This window comes from Cyprinodon tularosa, unplaced genomic scaffold, assembly GCF_016077235.1.
Source record: "Cyprinodon tularosa strain WSP-4 unplaced genomic scaffold, ASM1607723v1 ctg2, whole genome shotgun sequence".
Classification (NCBI taxonomy): domain Eukaryota; kingdom Metazoa; phylum Chordata; class Actinopteri; order Cyprinodontiformes; family Cyprinodontidae; genus Cyprinodon; species Cyprinodon tularosa.
In genome coordinates, this window is record NW_024038733.1 from 1589589 (window position 1) to 1609687 (window position 20099).

General features: G+C 36.8%; 2 protein-coding genes and 1 long non-coding RNA gene across 6 annotated transcripts; 1 reads left to right on the top strand and 2 right to left on the bottom strand.

The window, feature by feature from the left end:
- The first annotated feature begins 559 nt into the window (after window positions 1-559).
- On the top strand, window positions 560-12969 carry gnb3a (guanine nucleotide binding protein (G protein), beta polypeptide 3a). 3 transcript variants are annotated; one of them, XM_038284517.1, is made up of 9 exons: window positions 560-755; window positions 2951-3054; window positions 4415-4560; window positions 4798-4861; window positions 9089-9251; window positions 9337-9403; window positions 9479-9680; window positions 9757-9973; window positions 11897-12969. In XM_038284517.1, exons 2-9 carry the CDS (start codon window positions 2998-3000, stop codon window positions 12001-12003), a joined length of 1023 nt encoding a protein of 340 aa, XP_038140445.1. In that variant the 5' UTR covers window positions 560-755; window positions 2951-2997; the 3' UTR covers window positions 12004-12969. The 3 variants fall into 3 exon arrangements, with proteins under 3 accessions (XP_038140445.1, XP_038140446.1, XP_038140447.1); XM_038284518.1 differs by lacking the exon at window positions 560-755 and adding an exon at window positions 2098-2249; XM_038284519.1 differs by lacking the exon at window positions 560-755 and adding an exon at window positions 2796-2820.
- On the bottom strand, window positions 6341-8293 carry LOC119783156. The gene is made up of 4 exons (XR_005280757.1): window positions 7472-8293; window positions 7322-7385; window positions 6732-6868; window positions 6341-6434 (listed from the first exon to the last, which is right to left on the bottom strand). It is a non-coding gene; the product is annotated as an uncharacterized LOC119783156 (long non-coding RNA).
- Window positions 12970-15517: 2548 nt separating the features above from the next.
- Window positions 15518-18768, bottom strand: cdca3 (cell division cycle associated 3). 2 transcript variants are annotated; one of them, XM_038284551.1, is made up of 6 exons: window positions 18661-18768; window positions 17896-18045; window positions 17038-17158; window positions 16109-16951; window positions 15960-16027; window positions 15518-15822 (listed from the first exon to the last, which is right to left on the bottom strand). In XM_038284551.1, exons 2-6 carry the CDS (start codon window positions 18025-18027, stop codon window positions 15733-15735), a joined length of 1254 nt encoding a protein of 417 aa, XP_038140479.1. In that variant the 5' UTR covers window positions 18028-18045; window positions 18661-18768; the 3' UTR covers window positions 15518-15732. The 2 variants fall into 2 exon arrangements, with proteins under 2 accessions (XP_038140479.1, XP_038140480.1); XM_038284552.1 differs by having other exon boundaries at window positions 18619-18738.
- Window positions 18769-20099: the final 1331 nt, after the last annotated feature.

Below are 20099 nucleotides of genomic sequence, written 5' to 3' on the forward strand. Positions count from 1 at the left end.
ACATGAGCAATATTGCCCATATTAGAAACAGCTAATACTGTTACCCTCCAAGAAGACACAAGAATATTATTTTAATAGACAGCTGTCATGGTATGTGTACCTGCTTGATTATTCTGTTGCACAGCAATTATAAGCTATTTAATTTTTTTTGTCTTTGCTGAAGGTGTTTCTGACATTATTCCTCCCAGTCTGGTCTCTGATCTGCTGATCTTCCGCTCCATCCATGCACCAACTTTCTAATATTAGCTTCAACTGAAGTTTACAAAACACACACCCCTGGGTCTGGTGGACCTACCAAGGACCACCTAACCGCCATAAATAGCCATGTTCCAAGGTTTGTTATTCATTCTTCTTACCCCTCCCCACTGTGATTTCCATCTCTATATATTTTTTAATTCAAATTAACCCCTGTTGAGATCCTGTGACCCCCCCATCCTCGTTTTACACCTTGTTTGGTTTCTCTCACGATTTCCTCTGCCTCTTTTGCCCTCACTAACTCCCCTCCAACAATCCCCCTCCTCCGCCCTACCCCTCATTCTGTCCATTCCAGGTTTTATCCCCTCATCGCTGATCTCCCTTCATCCCTACAATCCTCATCTGTTCCTCATAGGAGCACTGGACCGAGTGAGAAGCATTGCACTGTGTGTGTGACTTCAGAAATCGACAGAGAGGAGGAAAAGGTGTGCTGAACTTATGACAACGACCTGAGGTGGATTGCTGGAGGAAGAGCAGCTAAAGATCCACGGAGTCGATTGGTGAGTGGATGGTCATGTGTTGCAGTTCTTCATCAGACTTTATTTCACTAACAAGACTTAGTTAAGAGTTTCCTGAGCAGCTGAAATGACTTTTTTTATAGGTTCGATTCAACATAAAATTTTTTACAATTTTTTTACGTTTTTTTTTTTTTTTTTTTAACTATATAAAGCTTTCTTATGTAAAAATCCAGTATATCAAAACAATTTCCATTTGTTTATCTTTTTCTCCAAAAATGTTAATCATTATGCTGATGAAAACTTTTTAAAGTAACAAGCTCAACTGCATTATTTGTTGTGATAATATTTGCTGGTGGGTGAAACAAAGAGATTTACATGTCAGACAAACATTACGTATGTTATGCTATGTTTATATGTATAATGATGTAATTTTAATGTAATGTAAATCTGTTTATTGTCCCACAATGGGGAAATTTGCTTTCTGCATTTAACCCATCCATTTCTCCAGAGGGTTATTACTGCATACGATAAGTAAATGCAACTTGATGGATTCCCTGAAAAGCATAGCGAACATTTAGGCAGAAATACATGTACTGAATGCTTTTACTTGTGTTCACACAGACATTTTTATTGTTAACATAGCCTTATGACAAAAACTATAGTTGTATATATTTGACGCAAAAGAACATATTTTCATTGTCATGCAAAAACTGTAAAAAAAAATTGATCAGGGGTTGTATTTTTATCATTTGTTTAGAAACTCCTGTTATAAAATACTTGTGTGTTGTTGTTTTTTTTGGTTCTTAACTGGTAGTGGGGTAAATGTGCAAACACAGGATCAACAGGCCCATCTTTCTCTTCTTTCTACTCTGAATCTCCCTTTGTCCCATCCCACCTCTTCCATCTGCCCGGTCTCATCCCACTATCCTCTTCCCCACCCCTCGCTCTCCATCTCTTATCCAGATGTAAAGAGCAGTCAATAATCGGATGAGAGCAGATTTGATTCAAAAGGCTTCCCTTAAAATCTCAGCCTCGTTGGATTTAAAAATAAAAACTCCCTCTCCTGTCTCACCTCTTACCCTCCCTCCTTTGCCTCCCTGTTGTGCCTGGATGCTCTTCACCATCCAGCAGCCATTTAATCACATGGAACAATGTCAGAATTCCAGGAACAGGTGGGCAAAAGGGCACGGGGCATGTTTAAAAACACTTTCACAGCTAAAACAAATGGGGTAAAATCCACCAGTTTTCATCCTTAGGATCACATGCAGCTTAAAGAAATTGCCAGGTTATGTTTATTTTATTCTTTTTTACATTACAAAAGCTGACCAATAAATCAGATCTCTTCATTTAGACTCATTCCCTCCTTCAATCCCGTCCCCTCCTTTTTTTTACTTTATACAAATTAAAGGCAAATCCACTCGGTCAGGAGTTATGACAATGACACTCATTCAAATAGTGAAAAGAGCGAGGGAGAGATTGCAGCCTGCACACATAGGATAAAATCAAGCCAAGTTTTCACTTCTGTCAGATTGGAAGGTAAGAAAAGGGAAGAGCGTGTATCCTGAATTTTTAGAATCGTGAATTAATTGCTGTTTTGGTGTACCATCTGTTTAGCTTTGAAATACTCTACTTTTTAACCTGTGATTGCCTCTTTACTTGTCTGCTTATTGCATTTGTCACACCACATGAGTTTGCCCATTAGGCGATTGATTTGCTGTGCTTTTTAATCACAATATTACCAAAATTCAAAAGCCATCAACTCTAAGTGAGAGCTCAGCAGAGTGTTAAATGGCATAAACTCAGTGTTGTGACTGCGTTTCAGCTTGGAGGACATTGTTACAGGATGTACTGGTTTTCTGTGTACATTGCGGGTGAGGATGTGTTGCATCTTCTGGAAGAACAAACTTTAAGTCATTAATGTCATGTTTGCCTCCTTGTACAGCCTTTATGTACGTGTGTATTGGTGTGCACTTATGAATGTGTGTCCTGTGGGTTTCTCTGCAAGTTCCTGCGTATTTATGAAAGTTTGCAAAGTAGACGAATGCTCGTTTGACTTGCAAAGCAGTTCTTACTTGGAGTCAGGTGAAAGGGGGGTTAGCAAGCTAAGGTAGGTGCAGCCTGGATTACAAAATGAAATTGTAGCGCAGCCAGAATAAACTAAGGGTTTGGATTTCTTTAGCAATTTTTTTTAAATACCTTAAGTTTAATCTTATTTTTCATATGTTCTTTATTTTAAGACAACTTTCTCTGCATCCACTGGTAAAAATTGCTTGTAATCATCACCATGGGTGAAATGGAGCAACTGCGAAAGGAGGCAGAAAGCCTCAAAGACCAGATCACTGTGAGTAGCTTTCTCTGTTCTTTTAAAAAACAAGGGACAAAAAACAATGTGAAATTTTATTATTGTGATTCTAAGAGAGTCATTATAGTCATTTAATAAATACACCCTATCCATCTCTGTTCTGTGGATCTGTCTCTATAAAAACAAACATATGTAAAAACATGTTATTACATATGAAAATTTAATTCTCACTGTGTGTTCAAATCGCATGAGAAACACATGAATAGGAATATTTTTGTAATGGCTTTATGTTTCAGTTATGACAAAAATGTAGATTCGAATTTAAGCGTCAGGTTTTTCATTTGTGCTTCGCACGTGTATCGAAATAACATGTGAAAAAAACAATCTTTCACTTGCAGACGTTGTATTGTGCAGTAATATATGAAGCATGAACCGTCTGAATTTAAAAACACTTTGTTTTATGTATTTCAGGAGTGTAAATTAAATTGTCTTTAGATGCAAAACCTTTCATGTGAGAAAGTTCATCTACTTCCATTTACACAGAAACATGTAAACCATACATAGTAAAATCTTAAAACACATTTGTTTTTATATATGTTCCACTCTTAACATGTAGAACATATATACCTATATTTTATATTTTATATAGCTATATGCCTCTCTTCTTATCTAGATAACATGATTGTTTGCTAGTAACATGTGGAGGGATAAACCCATATATATATATATGTATATATATATATACATATATACATATACATATATATATGTATACATATATACATATATATAATACATATATATACACATATATACATACATACATATATATGTATATATATGTATGTATGTATGTATATATATATATATATATATATATATATATATATATTTATATATATATATATATATATATATATATATATATATATATATATATATATATATATATATATATATATATATATGTGCAACTTATGAAAAAATAAACCTATACAAAATAGGAAAGATATTTTTTGAATTATAAGTTTATATTGTGTTGAGTCATATTAAACACATATGAAAGCGAAATGACGTGACTTTGGAAATGTGTAATTTAATAGCACGTAATTCACATATGGAAATTATAATGTATCATTAAAAAATATATTTTTTTAAAACGTGGCTAAACTTTCAAAAAATCAGTTCCTTTTTATTTTTCAGATATTACACACATCTTTTTTCCACATGTGCTCTTAACTTAACAGGTCACATCTGGAACATATGACCTCATGTTACTTATGCTTGATAAACTATAGTGATGCAATTAAATGAAAAAGGATGTTTTTTTTTGTTTGTGTTCTCCGTGAGGGTAAGAGTTAAGTCATCAGGTAGTTTTTTTGGTCTGTGTGCTCGATAGGCAGCCCGCAAGGCGGTGCAGGACTCCACACTGCAGGAGGCGGCAGCTGGGATCACTGTGGTGGGGCGTGTCCAGATGAAAACCAGGAAAACACTAAGGGGTCACCTTGCCAAGATCTATGCCATGCACTGGGCCACTGATTCAAAGTAAATGCATACAACACTATAAATTGATTCATGTGTTTTAGCTGGGAGAAAATTGTCATTTTCTCAATGGATATTGGCTCTGTTTACTGAGATAAATAGATTAGAGTGCAGAGGGCCAGAATACAGTACATTGACTTGAAGGACAGTGAATTAAATGGAGATTAGAGTACTGTTTCAAGCAGCCAGGGGAAACTCAACTCCTGATCTCATTTTTGTGTTTATTTTTCATTGCTCCAGGCTGTGTGTCAGTGCCTCACAGGATGGAAAGCTGATAGTGTGGGACAGCATCACAACCAACAAGGTGGGGCAGAAAGAAACAGCAGGGAGTCATTTGTTCAGTTTATGACGAAAGCCTTGATTAATCTTTTCTCTGAATACTGAACAAGGGGTTTCAAAGCAGCGGGGCAATGCAAGGAAATCTCATTCGCCTTTTTCTTTTCATAAAATTAAATATAAGAAAGAAATTTTGTCTATTTTATGCTTTTCATGCCTCGCCCATCTATGTACGGCAACAATATCATAAAAACCCCTGATTAAAAAACTTTCTTGAGACACCTCTGTAAACTAAAGCTGCCTAATTTGAATAAGAAAAAAAAGCCTAGTAATGTAACGTGTTTATAAAGTGACATAATATAAATTTAAACATTCGGCCAACATCAGTTGTTGAATGTGTTAAAGCTGCTGGTCTGTTTTAATTGAACCAATAACTAAAGCAGTTTGTTTTGTTTGGGCATCATCATAAAATTTAGAAACAAACCAGTTACAGTATATCCATGCTTTTGCATCTTAATTTTCTAAACGATTTACTTTATTTCTTACCTTATATTTCAAATAAACCATTGAATCAGACTATTAGAATTCAAAACAGAGTTAACTGAACCCTGCTGAAAAATAAATGTGCTAAGTGTACTAAAATTTTGCATACTTTTGTGTACTTGAAGGCACACTAATCATTACTATACTTTAAGTGTGTTTATGATTAGTTAACTTGAAGGATGCTATTTTGGAACAACTAATTTTGTACTAAATATATTTTAATTGTAATTAAATTGTGGACAAGCTCAACTTGAAGTGTATTTAGTGTACTTTGATGTGCTAAAGTGGAACAACTTAAAGTATATTTTGTATACTTTAAGTATATGAGTTTATATGTACTAATATATGCTTAATTAGTCAAATTAAAGTGCACTATGGTTGTATTATAACTACATTAAAAATGATTTGTTAGTGTCTTAAAAATATATAAGCTTTATACTTTTAATATACTCTTACTGTGGTAATAATATGCTTAATTATACTGTTGGCTTATTCCAATTACTAAAAAAGCATACTTTGCAGTTAATAGTAAATATACTTTATCATTACATTGCTATACTACTTTCTACCTTGCACATTCTTGCAAATGTATTAACAGTATACTAAATGCTGAAAGACTTGTGGATATACTTCCGTGCAGATGAAAAAATATACTTTAATGTATTTGAAACATGTCCAAATTATAGTACATTACAAATAATATAACTTGTACTATCTCAGAATGTATAAACATTTACATATCGACGTTAACCATTTTCATTATAAAACTTACAACACATTTTCAAATATTGGTACTTTAGTACACTTTGTAGAAATATGTCAATTTCAGGCAGCAGACCTAAACATTACAAATAAACTTTAAAGAACGCAGAGGAATACTGAACAATGAAAAACAACATTCCTTATTATTGCACCCCTAAACCCTCCCACCATACAAAAACACGCCCACCACACATTATTTTCCTTTTTTTGGCTGAACTGCTCATTGTTACATTTTCGTCTGATGGCCGTGCGCACATCAGAGACACTTGTCTACGGAAACTCCAGAAGAACAGCGTCTGTTAACCAAACAGAGAGATACTGTAAATTCATAGTATTTTTGAGCAGTACATCAGAAAAGTCTGACAAATTGTATCAGTATGATATACCAGGGTCCATAAGTGCACCAGAAAAAAAAATTGTCCATTTCAGTTGAATTTAAATAAATCTGATGCATCAAGTGGTTTTATCAGATCTGATCAAAAAAATTAAACAAAGTAACAACAAAAATTGTCAGAGATCTCAGAAAAGAAAAAAATTATGAATCCGCAGAAAGAAAGGGAAGAAAAATCCTTAAGTTTCCTTGTTTTTCCTACCACCCTCCAGGGAACCGGATGGCATTCACATTGGGAACATTCTGCATCAACATCTCTGGTGGAGTCTAGTCCAGTCCATACAATGAACTGCTCAGCTGTAACAGCAGATTCTGCAACTATGTAAAAAAAAAAACAGCCTGCACACAAATGTGCAGAGCAATTACTTCAATTGGAAAATAAATCATGTAATCACCATAATATAAATTGGTTTTTACCACATTTATACAGACAAAAATATAAAGTAAAATTATCAATTTACATGTGGTTCACTGTCTAAGAAATCATTATGGTCAGTAGTCAATACTTGTATCTGGAAAAAACAATCCAGGACACCTATGAAGGGTTAATTTTACGTTAACCCCTTGTGGGGGTTTTACAGCAACATCACACAAGATGTAGCTAGCTTGAAAGTGCATTTTCTTTTTTAGAAGAGCACATGGGGGGTGTGTTAGCCTCCTTCTCACTGTGCTAATGCATTCAATAAATCAAAAGAGCTAGTAAAATTACATATATTACAAAACATTATATCCTGACTGGTTTTACATCTCAAAAAATATATATATTTCATTCACAGGTTCATGTGAACTCACCAGGATATTCTTCAACACAATAATACAGCAAATCTTCCTGCTCAACCGATTACATCTCCTGTTTCTACAATACAAATATAATAATCAAAATCGCGTTTTATACAGATATCTTAAGATTTCAAAACCAAATGGGAATGTTTTGAAAGTTACCTCTCTCCATGCAGACCAAGGCCTTAAAAGAAAAGCACGCTAGCTCTGAGCAGGGAGGAGCCGTGACTAACTGCTGTGCAGGTGTGGTGCATTCAAAGTCTATGGGAATTCTGATATCAGTACTGAACCAAAAACTCCCCAAGACTAAAATTCTTGGGGAGCTACTACTTTACAGACATCAAGGCCAAACAACCTCCACATATCACTCCTATATGCATGAAGTGCTGTCAGCGACTTTTAAATATGTGCACTCACCAATTGGTCTTGTTTGCAGTAGCCCTGCTTTGATCCATTAAACAATACTAATGAAATGTTCTTTTTTGAACACTTGAGACAATTGTAATGTGTTAAGTTTATTTCTTTTGCATTTGGCCAGTATTAACTTTTCTGTTGCAATGTGGGTTATGCTATTTGTTAGATCATAATGTAGCACTGCACCAGCTTTAAACCACTTGCTTTTCAGCAGAACACACATTTTTGTGCACCTGTACTTTTGAAGTGAACATTTAGTGTTTTGTTCAATGTGGTTTTGTGTGTAAGATGTATTGTATCATATTTCTTTTTCAAAACTTATTAAACATTACATAACAACTGCAATAATTGCTATCTGTGTACTTTACACACAGCACAAAATTGCATAATAGGGTTTAAGTGCATTTTTGTAGTTATACTATTGAACACTTTCCAAAAGAATTACCTGAAGTACAAGCGTATATAACTTCACTTCATAATTAGATTCAAATGTAACTTAAAATGCACTCAAACTTAATATTACAGTGTCGATATTAAAATGTGTACTTTTAAAATATGCTTTCAATGTACGTTACAATGACAACTTTGAGCATACAATTTAAAATATAGCAAAAATATATGTAAAAACAAATTTAAAATAAGTACACTTTAGAAATTACACATAACTTTCACTTAAAGTATACTTTTTTAATAATATATTTCTATAAAGTGTAACATAGTGTAATTATGTTAAAGTGTGTTAAAAGTATTAGCATGAAAGCGTAATGTTAGTATACTTTTTATATATTTACAAAAAGTACAATTTGTCTAAGTACATTTTCAGTAAACTATAGGAAATATGAATATACTTGAAATACAATAAAGCACATTTTTTTTTTACCAGGGAAAATAAACAATAAAATACCTTTTTATTTGTTGGTAATGCATTGATAAGGCACTCTTTAAATTTGTATTACTCTAGTGTTGACCCCGGTCAAACAAATAACTTTTCATAGTAAAGGACAAAGGATTAAGGCTTTATAGTTTTGGATTTCAGTGAAATGTATGAAAAAACACTGGCATTCATAAATTCTCCCCAGCTCGAATGCATTTAAGGCTACTTATATATTCTGATGTAAACCTAAAAATTTAAAAAAAAATTTGAAAATGTCCATATTTTTTATATTTAATAGAAGGATGAGCAGATTATGGCTTCTTAAATTTTTTTATTGTATCCTTATAAACTGCAAAGAGTGTTTAACTCCTGTTCAACCACACTGTTAGCTTCTGTACTTCAGTCTCTAGATCCATAGAATAAATCCAGCATAAGCAATGAAGTGCAGTTTATGAGATTTTTATGAAATTGGACTCTCTGTGTGTACCCAGGTGAATGCCATCCCCCTTAAGTCATCCTGGGTGATGACTTGTGCCTATGCACCTTCAGGAAACCTGGTGGCATGTGGTGGTCTGGACAACATGTGCTCCATCTACAACCTGAAGGGCAAGGATGGAAATGTAAAGGTGATGCGGGAGCTGGCTTCACACACAGGTAAAACACCAGCCTTCATCATTTTGAATATTTATTTCTCTTAATTTTTTTACACAACTCATTCAGTGAGTCTTTGTTTGATTAGGTTATCTTTCCTGCTGCCGCTTCATCAGCGACACTGAGATCATCACCAGCTCAGGAGACTGCACCTGGTAAGATTAAATGACAGCTAACTGGACCTTCATCCTAGTGCTTAAGACATAAATTAAAAGTTTATCTCATTTCAGCATACTCTGGGACATTGAGACAGGGACCCAGAAGACTGTTTTTGCAGGACACCAAGGAGACTGCATGTCTCTGGCTGTAGCTCCAGACTTTAAGTTTTTCATCTCAGGAGCATGTGACTTTACAGCAAAGCTGTGGGACATCAGGGAGGGCACCTGCAGACAGACCTTTGCAGGCCATGAGAGTGACGTCAACGCCATTGGGGTAAGATTGAAGAAGAAGTTTTGAGTCTGCTTTTCATCTAGAAAGACTTCATTCACGATCATTTGTCTCTCTTCAGTTTTTTCCTAATGGCAACGCAGTGATAACAGGATCAGATGATGCCACCCTGAAACTGTTTGATCTGCGAGCTGACCAGGAGCTCATCACCTACCAGGACTCCAGCATCATGTGTGGCGTTACCTCTCTGGCCCCGTCCCTGTCTGGCCGGCTGATACTGGCAGGCTATGATGACTTCAACGTTAACATTTGGGACACACTCAAGGCTGAGAGAGTGGGTAAGTAATTGTGGTAAAATGATACAAAGCACTTAAAACGAATGAAAACTGGGCTCTGTAGAAGATAAGGAGGGGAGCTGCTAAGTTGGTGCAGAAACGTCCTAATCTGCTGGCATCAAACAATGCAAAACAGCATAACTGCTATTTAAACCTTATGACTTGGGTCAGTCATCATCCAAAAGCTTCTTCAGGCAGTTTTTTTGGAATTTTAGCCCATTCCTCCTGGCTAAATTGGGTTTGTAGGCTGTTTTCTTTTGTTGTGACCTTATTTTTTGAGATATTGCCCACATTTATCCACCTAATGTCGATAAAAGTGACATGTACCAGTCCCCGCTGGTGTAAAATATCGCCACAACATGAAGTTTCCACCCCCATACTTAACAGTATGAATGGTAGTTTTTAAGCTTGCAAACATTTATCTTTTTCCTCATTAATATATATATTTTGTTTTCTTTCAGAAGTAGCTACAGTTTTTCCTCATTGAGTGCTATTTTAATTGGTTAATCTAGTTATTAGCACACCTGGGTCTCTGTGGATAATGAGCAAGGCAGCATCTTTCAGTGATCTTTTGCTTTTGATCTAAGGTTGAGGAACACATTTAACTCTAAAGATCTTAATCTCTGATCCTTCATAACAGTATGATAGACAATCCCATGGTGCAACTAAGGTGTTGCCTTAAAATTCATAAATGCAGTGTTTTCTCGTAACCCTGACTGTGCTCACCTAAACTTGTTGAGCCTCTACACCCTCAAACAGACAATCCAGAATTGTTTTAAAAGCACAATAATCTTAATTTATGAAATTTTGTCTTATTAGATTGGCAATAAACAGAAATAATAAATGTACTAATTTTGATAAATAATTCTGACTAAATATTTAGCACATCCTCACACCTGTAGTGGGCACTGGGCACCCGTTTTGGCTCCCCAGAGGCTATTTTAGCATGTTTTGTCTCCCCAGAGTGGACTTTAGGGTCTCTTTTTACATGCATTTTGGCTCCCAAGAGGGCACTCTAGCATGTGTTTTGGCTCCTGAGAGGGCCCTGTAATGCAAGTTTTGCCTCCCAAAAGAGCACTTTAGAATGTAATTTGGCCCCCAAAAGAGCATTTTAGCACAAGTTTGCTCCCAACAGAGCACTTTGGCATGTGATTTAGCCCCCTAAAGGGCACTCTGGCATGCATTTTGGCCCCCAAGAGGGCACTCTAGCATGTGTTTTTGATCCTGAGTGGGCACTATAATGCACATTTTGGCTCCCAAAAGGTTGCTTTAGCACGTAATTTGGCTCCCAAAAGGGCACTTTGGCATGTGTTGTGGCACCCAAAAAGGGCAACTTGAGCACGTGTTGTGGCATCCAAGAGGGCAACTTGAGCACGTGTTGTGGCATCCAAGAGGGCAACTTTAGCACGTGTTGTGGCATCCAAGAGGGCACTTTCGCATGGGTTTTGGCTCCCAAGAATGCACTGTGGTGTGCTTTGGCTCCCAAGAGGGCACTTAGCATGCATTTTAGCTCTTAAGAAGCCACTTAAGTATGTGTTTTGGCTCCCAAAAGAGCATTTAAGCAGGTGTATTGGTTCTCAAAAGGGAACTTTAGCATGTGTTTTGTCTCCCAATTGGGCACTTTAGCGTGTGTATTGGCTCCAAAGACACCACTTTACCTTGTGTTTTGGCTCCCAAGAAGACACTTTAGCATGCATTTTGGCTCCTGATAGGGAACTCTAAGACACGTTTTGGCTCTCGATAGGATACTTTAGCACGTTTTTGGCTCTCAAGAGAGCACTCTAGTGCACGGCTTGGCTCCCAAAAGAGCACTTTAGCACGTATTTTGGTTCAAGAGAGCGATAAATCAGCTCCCACTGTTCAGGCCATTGATAATGGCTTTCATTTCAGAATTTGTTAACCTCTTACATCTATACTTTTTTTCAGGTGTCCTGGCCGGTCACGATAATAGAGTGAGCTGCATCGGTGTGTCTGCAGACGGCATGGCCTGCTGCACAGGATCCTGGGACAGTTTCCTCAAGATATGGAACTGAGGCTGTCTGTCACCTGCAAGCAGAGAAAAAGCAGAGAATATATATGCGTGGAAATATGTGAAGATTTAAAAAGAAGGAGAGATCAATGGAGGGAGAAGGAGACATAGAGTGAGAAGAGGGTATTTTAACCGTGCCAAGTCCTTTTCTAATGTTCAGGAACAGGGGTGTAATGCGAGGATTTCCTCTTCTCCCAGTCACACTGCACTCTCACCTTTCTTCTCACGTTATGGTGGAAATTAGGGTAGGACAAAAAGAGTGGGCGTCTTAGTCAAATTCCTTATTAGTTAATCTGTAATTCAGATGAAACAGATGAAAGATGCATTTATTGTGGAGCAATCTAAAGATTATTCAATACGAACAATTGCCAAATGGAAATGGTAGCACACTGGATGAGTCAGAACTACATACTTACAACTTACAGCCTGCGTAGAGTCACAGAAGCTCAACTTATATGATGTGTTTTATATGAGAAAATAGGTTACACCATATGAATAACATGATTTACAATAATTTGTTTTAGCTTTGGTAGATTCCCTAAGTACTAAAACTTTCTTTTTATTTTCTCATTTCTTTAAACTTATGTCAATAGTTTGCATGTCTGCATATGTGTTTGTTTTGTATGTGACTGATGAAGAATATTAAGTAAAATTTGAGATCATTTTTGGCTTTACCCCCTCATTAGGTAGACCTCATTTATGTTTTGGGTACTAACTCAAAATGATAGATGGATTAGTAAAATTATCATTTACATAAAAAAACATTTTGACCCACTTGTCTCAAGACAAAACTGTATGAGTGTCATTTGGTGTGAATACAACCAGTAATCTTGAATATTTATATATTTCTTTTCATGGCAGGTAAGCTCTTAATTCTGATTGTATACATTTTGAAAAACTAAAAGTTTGGCTTTTTTCAGAACTTGGTCTACAGTGCAATGTAAATTAATAAATTGGGGTTTCATTCAAATTATTGCATTACGTCTTAATTTCTGGCTCATGTTGCATGTTCACAGCCTCTTGGGTGCATTTAAGTTACACCAGATTATTTCAGTTGTGGAGAAATTTGGATCATAATTCAGTGCATTCAGTGATGTGTTACAACCTCTCAGAAATCTCACATTCTACATTCAGCCAGTAGGATGTTTTAGTGTTTGGAGCTGTCTTATGAATGAAACCAATGAGTTTTTAAAAATATTTGGTTTATTTGTATTAGTAGCTGTCCAATACTGAACCAGGAAGGTATTGGGGTACAGCAGCCAACTGTTGTATGTGCTACCTGTATTGGTGCTAGTATGGCCTTAGCCCCATCCAAACTCCAAGCACTATTCGAATAGCAGAAGCCCTTCGGTCCTGGCTTTAATGTCTGAACTGATTTAAGGTATTCACATTGAGCTTCTGCCTTAGTTAAACACCCACAACCCTTTGCTGCATTGCTATGAATGTCACGTGAACAAACAAATATGGTTAAGCCTTCTCCCATTGTGTCACAAACACAAATTCCACCTCTTGTCCTCCCCCTTCTGAAATAAAAACACCATCTACATGGAAATAAACATTTAATGTTAATATTGGTCCAGTTTTACATATTAGACCAACACTGATGTGCTTTGGTTTATTTTCCTGCTTTGTTGATTCTGTGTTAGTATATGGTACATAAATGTACTGATGCAGTCCTGGTTTTGTTCTAAAGTAAATTTCTGTTAGGGTAATATAGACTAAACAGAAGTCCTGCATGAGCAGCCAAATACTTTTTAGAGTTCTGGTATTCAAAGCATTCAAAAAGGGGAATTTTCTTGAATCACAGATTATATCCATAATCTACCATGTTTCCCATCCGTCTTCATAGCAGTATCAGATTCTCTTTCCCCTCTCTATATTTTACCTGTATTTTGCAGCTGTTACACCTTGGCATCAATACAAATACTTCATTACAGTACTTAAGTCACTTTTTAGGCATCTATACTTTACTCCATTACTTATTTTTCTTCCTGCTTCTGACTTCCACTCATTACATTTTCACACAAGTATCTGTACTTTCTACTCCTTAAATTTTTAAAACAAACGTTACGCGTTACTCTTAGCTTCAGCTTAATATTTATTTCATGTCAAGTGTTCCATCCAATGCAGATCATTGGCGCCATCCACATCTAGTGAAAACTAGTGTGATTGGATGAGTCATATAACGCAAACACTCATTGGCTATCTTAGGGAAATTATCAGAAGCAAGCAGGTGTTCTTCAAACTGCAAACATCAATTGTCTATGACATGCTACATGTTGGATTTAGAAAAAGATGTTGAAATGTCTGAAAGGTCGGACACACGCGAGAATGTATCGGGAGATGGAGACAGAGACCAACAAGACCTCCCTGATCCCTGATATTGAACCAGGATAACATTGGGGTGCAGCAATGGCACAGGGGTTAAGCATATAATCCATGCACGATGGTCTGTCATCGACGTAGTAATCCTAGGTTTGAGTCACAACAGGTGGACAAAAAGCCCACTTTTTTCCACTTAAATGAAAAATAAACTTATAAAAACACCAAATATATCAAGGTTTTGTGCTATTATTAGTTTTGCTGAAGGTTTACTTCAGAGTATCCAATCATGTAGTTCAATGATATAGTTTCATGTTATATTGAAATAAATTAGATATGTGATCTCTAAAAAGCTAAGTAAATATTTCCACTATAATAATTGGCTTTGAATTATACAATAGCATCCTGACAAAGCTCTTCAGGTAGATTTCATGTTAAATTAAAACAATTTGATTAGTCCAATTGTGGCCAAAAATCTTTCCTAAAGAAATGACTAAACCAAAATCACACGTTGTGTAGTTGTTGGCATCACTAAAATTTTCCATTTGTTCAACCTTGCCCTTGTCTAAAGCCAAAGTTTAAAATTAACAGCTGCAAGGATTCATTTTGCCACGGTACAGTGAATAAAAATAATTCTCTAGAGCCAACTGATGGAGAACTTTATCCAGAGCATTCTCATCTGTATTTGGTGCAGTCTATTCAGAGTTTTAACGGTCAGAGTGTAGCATAAAAACATGGCCTACATTAATTTCATGTACAAACTCAATGTGGTAAAGGGGGATGCAAGGATGAATAAATTAACCTCTTCCTGTGGAGGAAATATCATGGTGTGGGTGACCTTCTTGGGATAACTGGTGTTCATTAGCCTAGTAGACTAGCCCCACCCACCAGCAGCCAAAATAATTTACTTGCCTGCAAGTTTAAATTACAGATTTAATCTCATATTTGGTCTGTTTATCAAGCAAGGTGTTCATGGCAAGAACATTTTTTTTATCTGATAGTGAAAATTGGTCAGCATTTTTGTTCTAGCAGGATAATGACTGAAAAACCAGTTCCAAGTAAAGCCAAGATTTCTTCAGCATATCAAAGAAAGTCAGACTTCAACTGAACATAGTGTTGAACTTTCATTCTGTTTATAAAAAAGACTTTTTACAACTTTTATTTTTACAGAAGTTTTAAATAGCTGCATAAAAAAAAAAAGCAAGAAACACAAACAAAAAAAAAGGATTGCAAAAATTAAAATCAAGCCAAGCCTGGACATGTAAAGTTGACATTAACAAAAAAAGGAGAAAAAAATGCAGCATATAGCAGTTAAAATAAAGCACATTTCAAATATAGGTTTTAGACAGCTACACATAAAAGGATATTTTAAAGAAATTTATAGGAGGGGCAGACTGTACATCTTCCTTCATTAGTTCTCCTTGTCCATAGATACTGCCAGAACTCTGCGGTCCATCTGTCCAAGTCGCTGCTTGGACTGATTGGATGCCTTTAGCTTCAACTGCATAGTGAAAGCAAAAAATAAATCAGTTTAACGATGAACTTTGTAGAATCACACACAGACCTCGCAGATCCTCTGGCTAGATAACATCCCCTTTAAAGACAACGGCGCTGCTAACATAACTGAATGCCTTGTACCTGGTTACGTTGATCACAAGGAGAGTTGGTCTCCTTAAGGATCTGCAGCGGAGAGCGGCCCTCAGTACCTAGTGAGGAGACAAATACTTTGAAATCATATACAAGGGAAGAAGTTTTCACAAAATAAATCTTCCTCTAGCCATACACACCTTTGTTTTTCAGTTTTCCAGACTGCCTCTTGTTTTCGTTGTTTATACCCTTTACAGCCACACGGACAGCGAGAGGAGATGAGCCTCCTTTGTTCCCTTGCACACCTCTAGATCGTAGTCCAGTGGCACCAAAACCTTTTCCCAACCACTGTGGCTTGAACTCCAGCTGACTGGGGCTCTTTGTGTCAAAGGATGGGCAGCGGATACCTGTCCCCACTGCTTGCTGCTCTGGACTGGGGACTACTAGTTCTTCTGAGGGAGGCAGAGGGGATTCAGCTTCCTGGGCAGGCGGCTCTGTCTCCACTTCTACTGGTGACTCAGTGGACGACTCTGGCTGAACTGCAATAGAGGGAACTGCATACGAATGATCCACCTCACCCCCAAGTTGGTTGTTTTCCACATCAGGTTCTGAGAAAGCAGGACCTTCACTGTGGACCTCAGCAATGATCTGAGATGAAGTTGCTCCCTCATGGCATGTTATAAGGCTCATGCTCAGTCTCTTGTGCAGGGGGGTTTCTCTGGCTTCTTCTGCTTCCTCCAGGCTAATATCTGCTTCTGTCTCGATCTCTACCTCCACCTGAGGATCCCAGAGAAGCTCAAAGGGGCTTGAGCTGCCAACAAACTGCTGAGGAGCTTGAACAGGGGTAGCGAGGAGGTTAGCATGTTCAGCTAAAGAACTCAAGTCTTTTATTTTGAGAGGAGTGAGAAGCGGCTCTGTTGAGGCCAGCTCTCCGCCTCCGAGGACCTCATCTACAGGAACACTCGAGCGTTTCTGGGGGACTTTGCCTTCAGCTTCGTTGTGGAAAAGCAAACCAAGACGGTGAGCAAAAGACCCGACGGTTGCTGGGAAAGAAAGAAAAAGTAGAAGTTAAAAGTCAAACTGTAGAGCCCAAGAAAAGCAAACTGGAAGCTCTTTACAATAACTTTACCTCTCACAAATTCTCTCACAGGGGTGCGTGTAACGCCAACGGTAGGTGACCTGGGATCGTTAAAGGCCAGGGGACACTCACTGTTCACTGCTGCAGTAGTTTTGGACTCCTGTCTACAAAACTAACAGAGACAAAGTCATATAACCCAGTGCCTTTCAAACATAGCTTCAATGTATAAAGACTACCGCCCTCAGGGGACCAGTGATCTAAAATTGACTGGTAAACCACAAATGTGCCATAATCACAATAAAAGTATATCCAACATTAGAAAGGAATCAAAGAAATTGTCCAACTAAACAATACTTAGCTAGCTGGAGAAAGTTTAAGGAGGCAGATGCTTGCGCCCAACACAAATGGTACAGGCAAAAGTGCTAAAGGTCACACAGCTGAAACATGGATGACAAAGTAGTAAAAATTTTAAGGAAATGCTGCATTTATCAATACGAAACATTTACGATCATTATTACCATAGAAAATTGTTCTAATATTCTGCAACCCTACTTCCATGGTCTAATTCACCTGAATCATTTGAACAAATGACTTTATTGCTCCAAGATACTTAAATTGGGCGTTTATTATTATCATCATTTTTTTTATAGAACCCAACTCTGCATTAACATCGCAACAGCTTTGTCCCAAACCAGCCTGTTTTATTCCTTGGTCTTCAATATGCTTTTAGTTAATTAATGTTCTGCAACAAACCTGTGAGGCCTTCCCATCACAGCTGGATTTAAACTAAGATTATGAGGGCATGTGCTTTGCTACGGCTTGCCCATGAAGCCTCAATAAAATATAATAAAATGTGTTGTTAAGGTTCAGGATGTGTAGGTATCCTCCCAGTATATGCCGATGACAAACCTGAATGGGTGTTCGATCAATTCCAGCTGAGGGAGAGCGTGGATCCACCAGGCGACCCGCATGTATCTTTTTAATGGCTGGATCTGGTTTAGTGTCTGCCGACACAGCCATCTTGCTCTCACTTGTTCCCATAGCTGCTTTAAATGTTACCTGGTTTAAATTAGGAGAAATCGCAGGATTAACGTTAAGAACATATAAATTATTTAATGGATTTAGAAAAAGCTCAGTTAAACACCATTTTCAGATACTATATATATATATATATATATATATATATATATATATATATATATATATATATATATATATATATATATATATATCATATTTCAAGTTCTCTCAGGTAAACATTTCTAGTTACATCAAAAGTATAAAAAAATAATAATTTAAAAGCCATTTTATTTTATTACATTTTTTTAAACAGGGCGCCTTTGCAGCTGCTACTAAACATGTGCAACGTCAATCTATAAAAACAAAAAAAGCAATGATATAATAATCCCGTTTAAAAGCACCCATTCCTCAAAAATAAAACGTTTCAATCCTCCATAGGAAACCTGTGTTCAATGTTAAAAAAAAAATCAGTTTGCAAAAACATTGATAAAAGGACGAAGGTACAAAGTAGTGTTTAAAACCGGATCTCAAGCCAAAAAAACAACACGCAGTTCCTTCAATAACACGTGAATTAACGGAATCATGTTTTACGAAGAAGTTAAGAAAAATGACCACTGCAAACAAACGAAGTTTAAGTTCCCCTGTGTTCTGTACCTTAAAAACGATAAATCCAGCCGTTGTTGTGCACACTGCCGATTTCTGTAGCTGCTTCTCGGTCTGACAAACAAGAACACACTAGTTTTTAAAAGATTTAAATGGCGCGGATGCGTGCCTTACGAACCAATGAGCGCACACTTCCGCTACTTCTCCTTGGTTTCTATTGGCTTAAAAGAAAGCTGTTTGAAATGGGCGTGGCCTATGTAACTACGTGCCTAAACGTTAAACTGTACATCACATGATACAGATAAAACTTTCGTTTGAAAATATCAAGGGAAACACCCACTTACATTTCACTTTTTACCTAACAGAAATATTCCAAAAGAAAAACGAGCTAAAAAATATTATCAAAACAAATACAAGTTTCGAAACTAGTTCAGACAGGTTAAAAAATAAATATTGAAACTATTTTTTTTTAAATCTAAACAGATAAGTGAATAATTAAACAAAAACAATTTGACTAACGTATTTCTAGGAATCAAAAATGTATTTGACTTAAAATTGAGATTAGAATCTTACATAAATCTCACCTAAAAATTAGATAGATTATTTTATCTTAGAAAATAGAATATAATAGAAAAACACTTTATTTTTCCACAATGAGGAAACTCTGGTGTTACAGCAGCACAAAGATTATAGCAAAAGTGGTCACACAAATGTGGACCTTGGAAAAGTGAATGAAAATAACATAATAGGGAAGAGTAAAAAAAAAAAAAAAAACAGCTTTACTATAAAGTGTTTTTACAATATGAATACTGTGCACCTGGAGAATACATAACTAATATATAGCTGTGGACATTTTTACAGTAATGGATATTTGATACATTCAGATATGTGCAAAATAACAGCAGCATGTCAGAAACTGCAAAAATCAACATGAATGTAACAACTTATTGAGGTTGTTGGTAGCAGTGATAGTTATAAATTCTTACAGCTGCTGGGAGGAAGGATGTGGTAACGCACCCAGGTGCATCTTTATAAATTCACTGACTCTTCTAGGGGTGCTTTATATTTTCGTCAGATTTTAATTTCTGTCCATGTTTATTGTGTTTTCAAGCTTTCATTAAGCAGTAAGCATAACCCCCATCTGTAGATGTCAGGCTCTCATACCATCCTCATGGAGTCAGTGTCTAACCATTTGTGCAGACATGCATATTTGCAGCCTGCTGGAGGTCATTTTGCAGGGCTCTGGCAGTGCTCCTCCTGTTCCTCCTTCCACAAAGGCGGAGATAGTGGTCCTGCTGCTGGATCGCCCTTCTACGGCCTCCTCCACATCTCCTGGTAGCGCCTCCAGCCTCTGGACACTATGCTAGGAGACACAGGAAACCTTCTTGTCACAGCTTGCATTGATTTGGCATCCTGAGTGACCTACCTGAGCCTCTTGTGTAGGTTGTAGAGTCCATCTAATACTACGTTCAGACCACGATCTGAAGCGC

What these genes read in the sequence shown, in the direction of transcription:
- gnb3a (XM_038284517.1), top strand. Translation starts at nt 2,998, where the DNA reads ATGGGTGAAATGGAGCAACTGCGAAAGGAGGCAGAAAGCCTCAAAGAC. An exon ending in CACTGGGCCACTGATTCAAA is followed by an intron (nt 4,561 to 4,797) that starts GTAAATGCATAC and finishes TCATTGCTCCAG; the next exon opens with GCTGTGTGTCAGTGCCTCAC. An exon ending in ACTCAAGGCTGAGAGAGTGG is followed by an intron (nt 9,974 to 11,896) that starts GTAAGTAATTGT and finishes ACTTTTTTTCAG; the next exon opens with GTGTCCTGGCCGGTCACGAT.
- cdca3 (XM_038284551.1), bottom strand. Translation starts at nt 18,027, where the DNA reads ATGGGAACAAGTGAGAGCAAGATGGCTGTGTCGGCAGACACTAAACCA. An exon ending in TTGATCGAACACCCATTCAG is followed by an intron (nt 17,159 to 17,895) that starts GTTTGTCATCGG and finishes TGTCTCTGTTAG; the next exon opens with TTTTGTAGACAGGAGTCCAA. An exon ending in CTTGTGATCAACGTAACCAG is followed by an intron (nt 15,823 to 15,959) that starts GTACAAGGCATT and finishes TTCACTATGCAG; the next exon opens with TTGAAGCTAAAGGCATCCAA.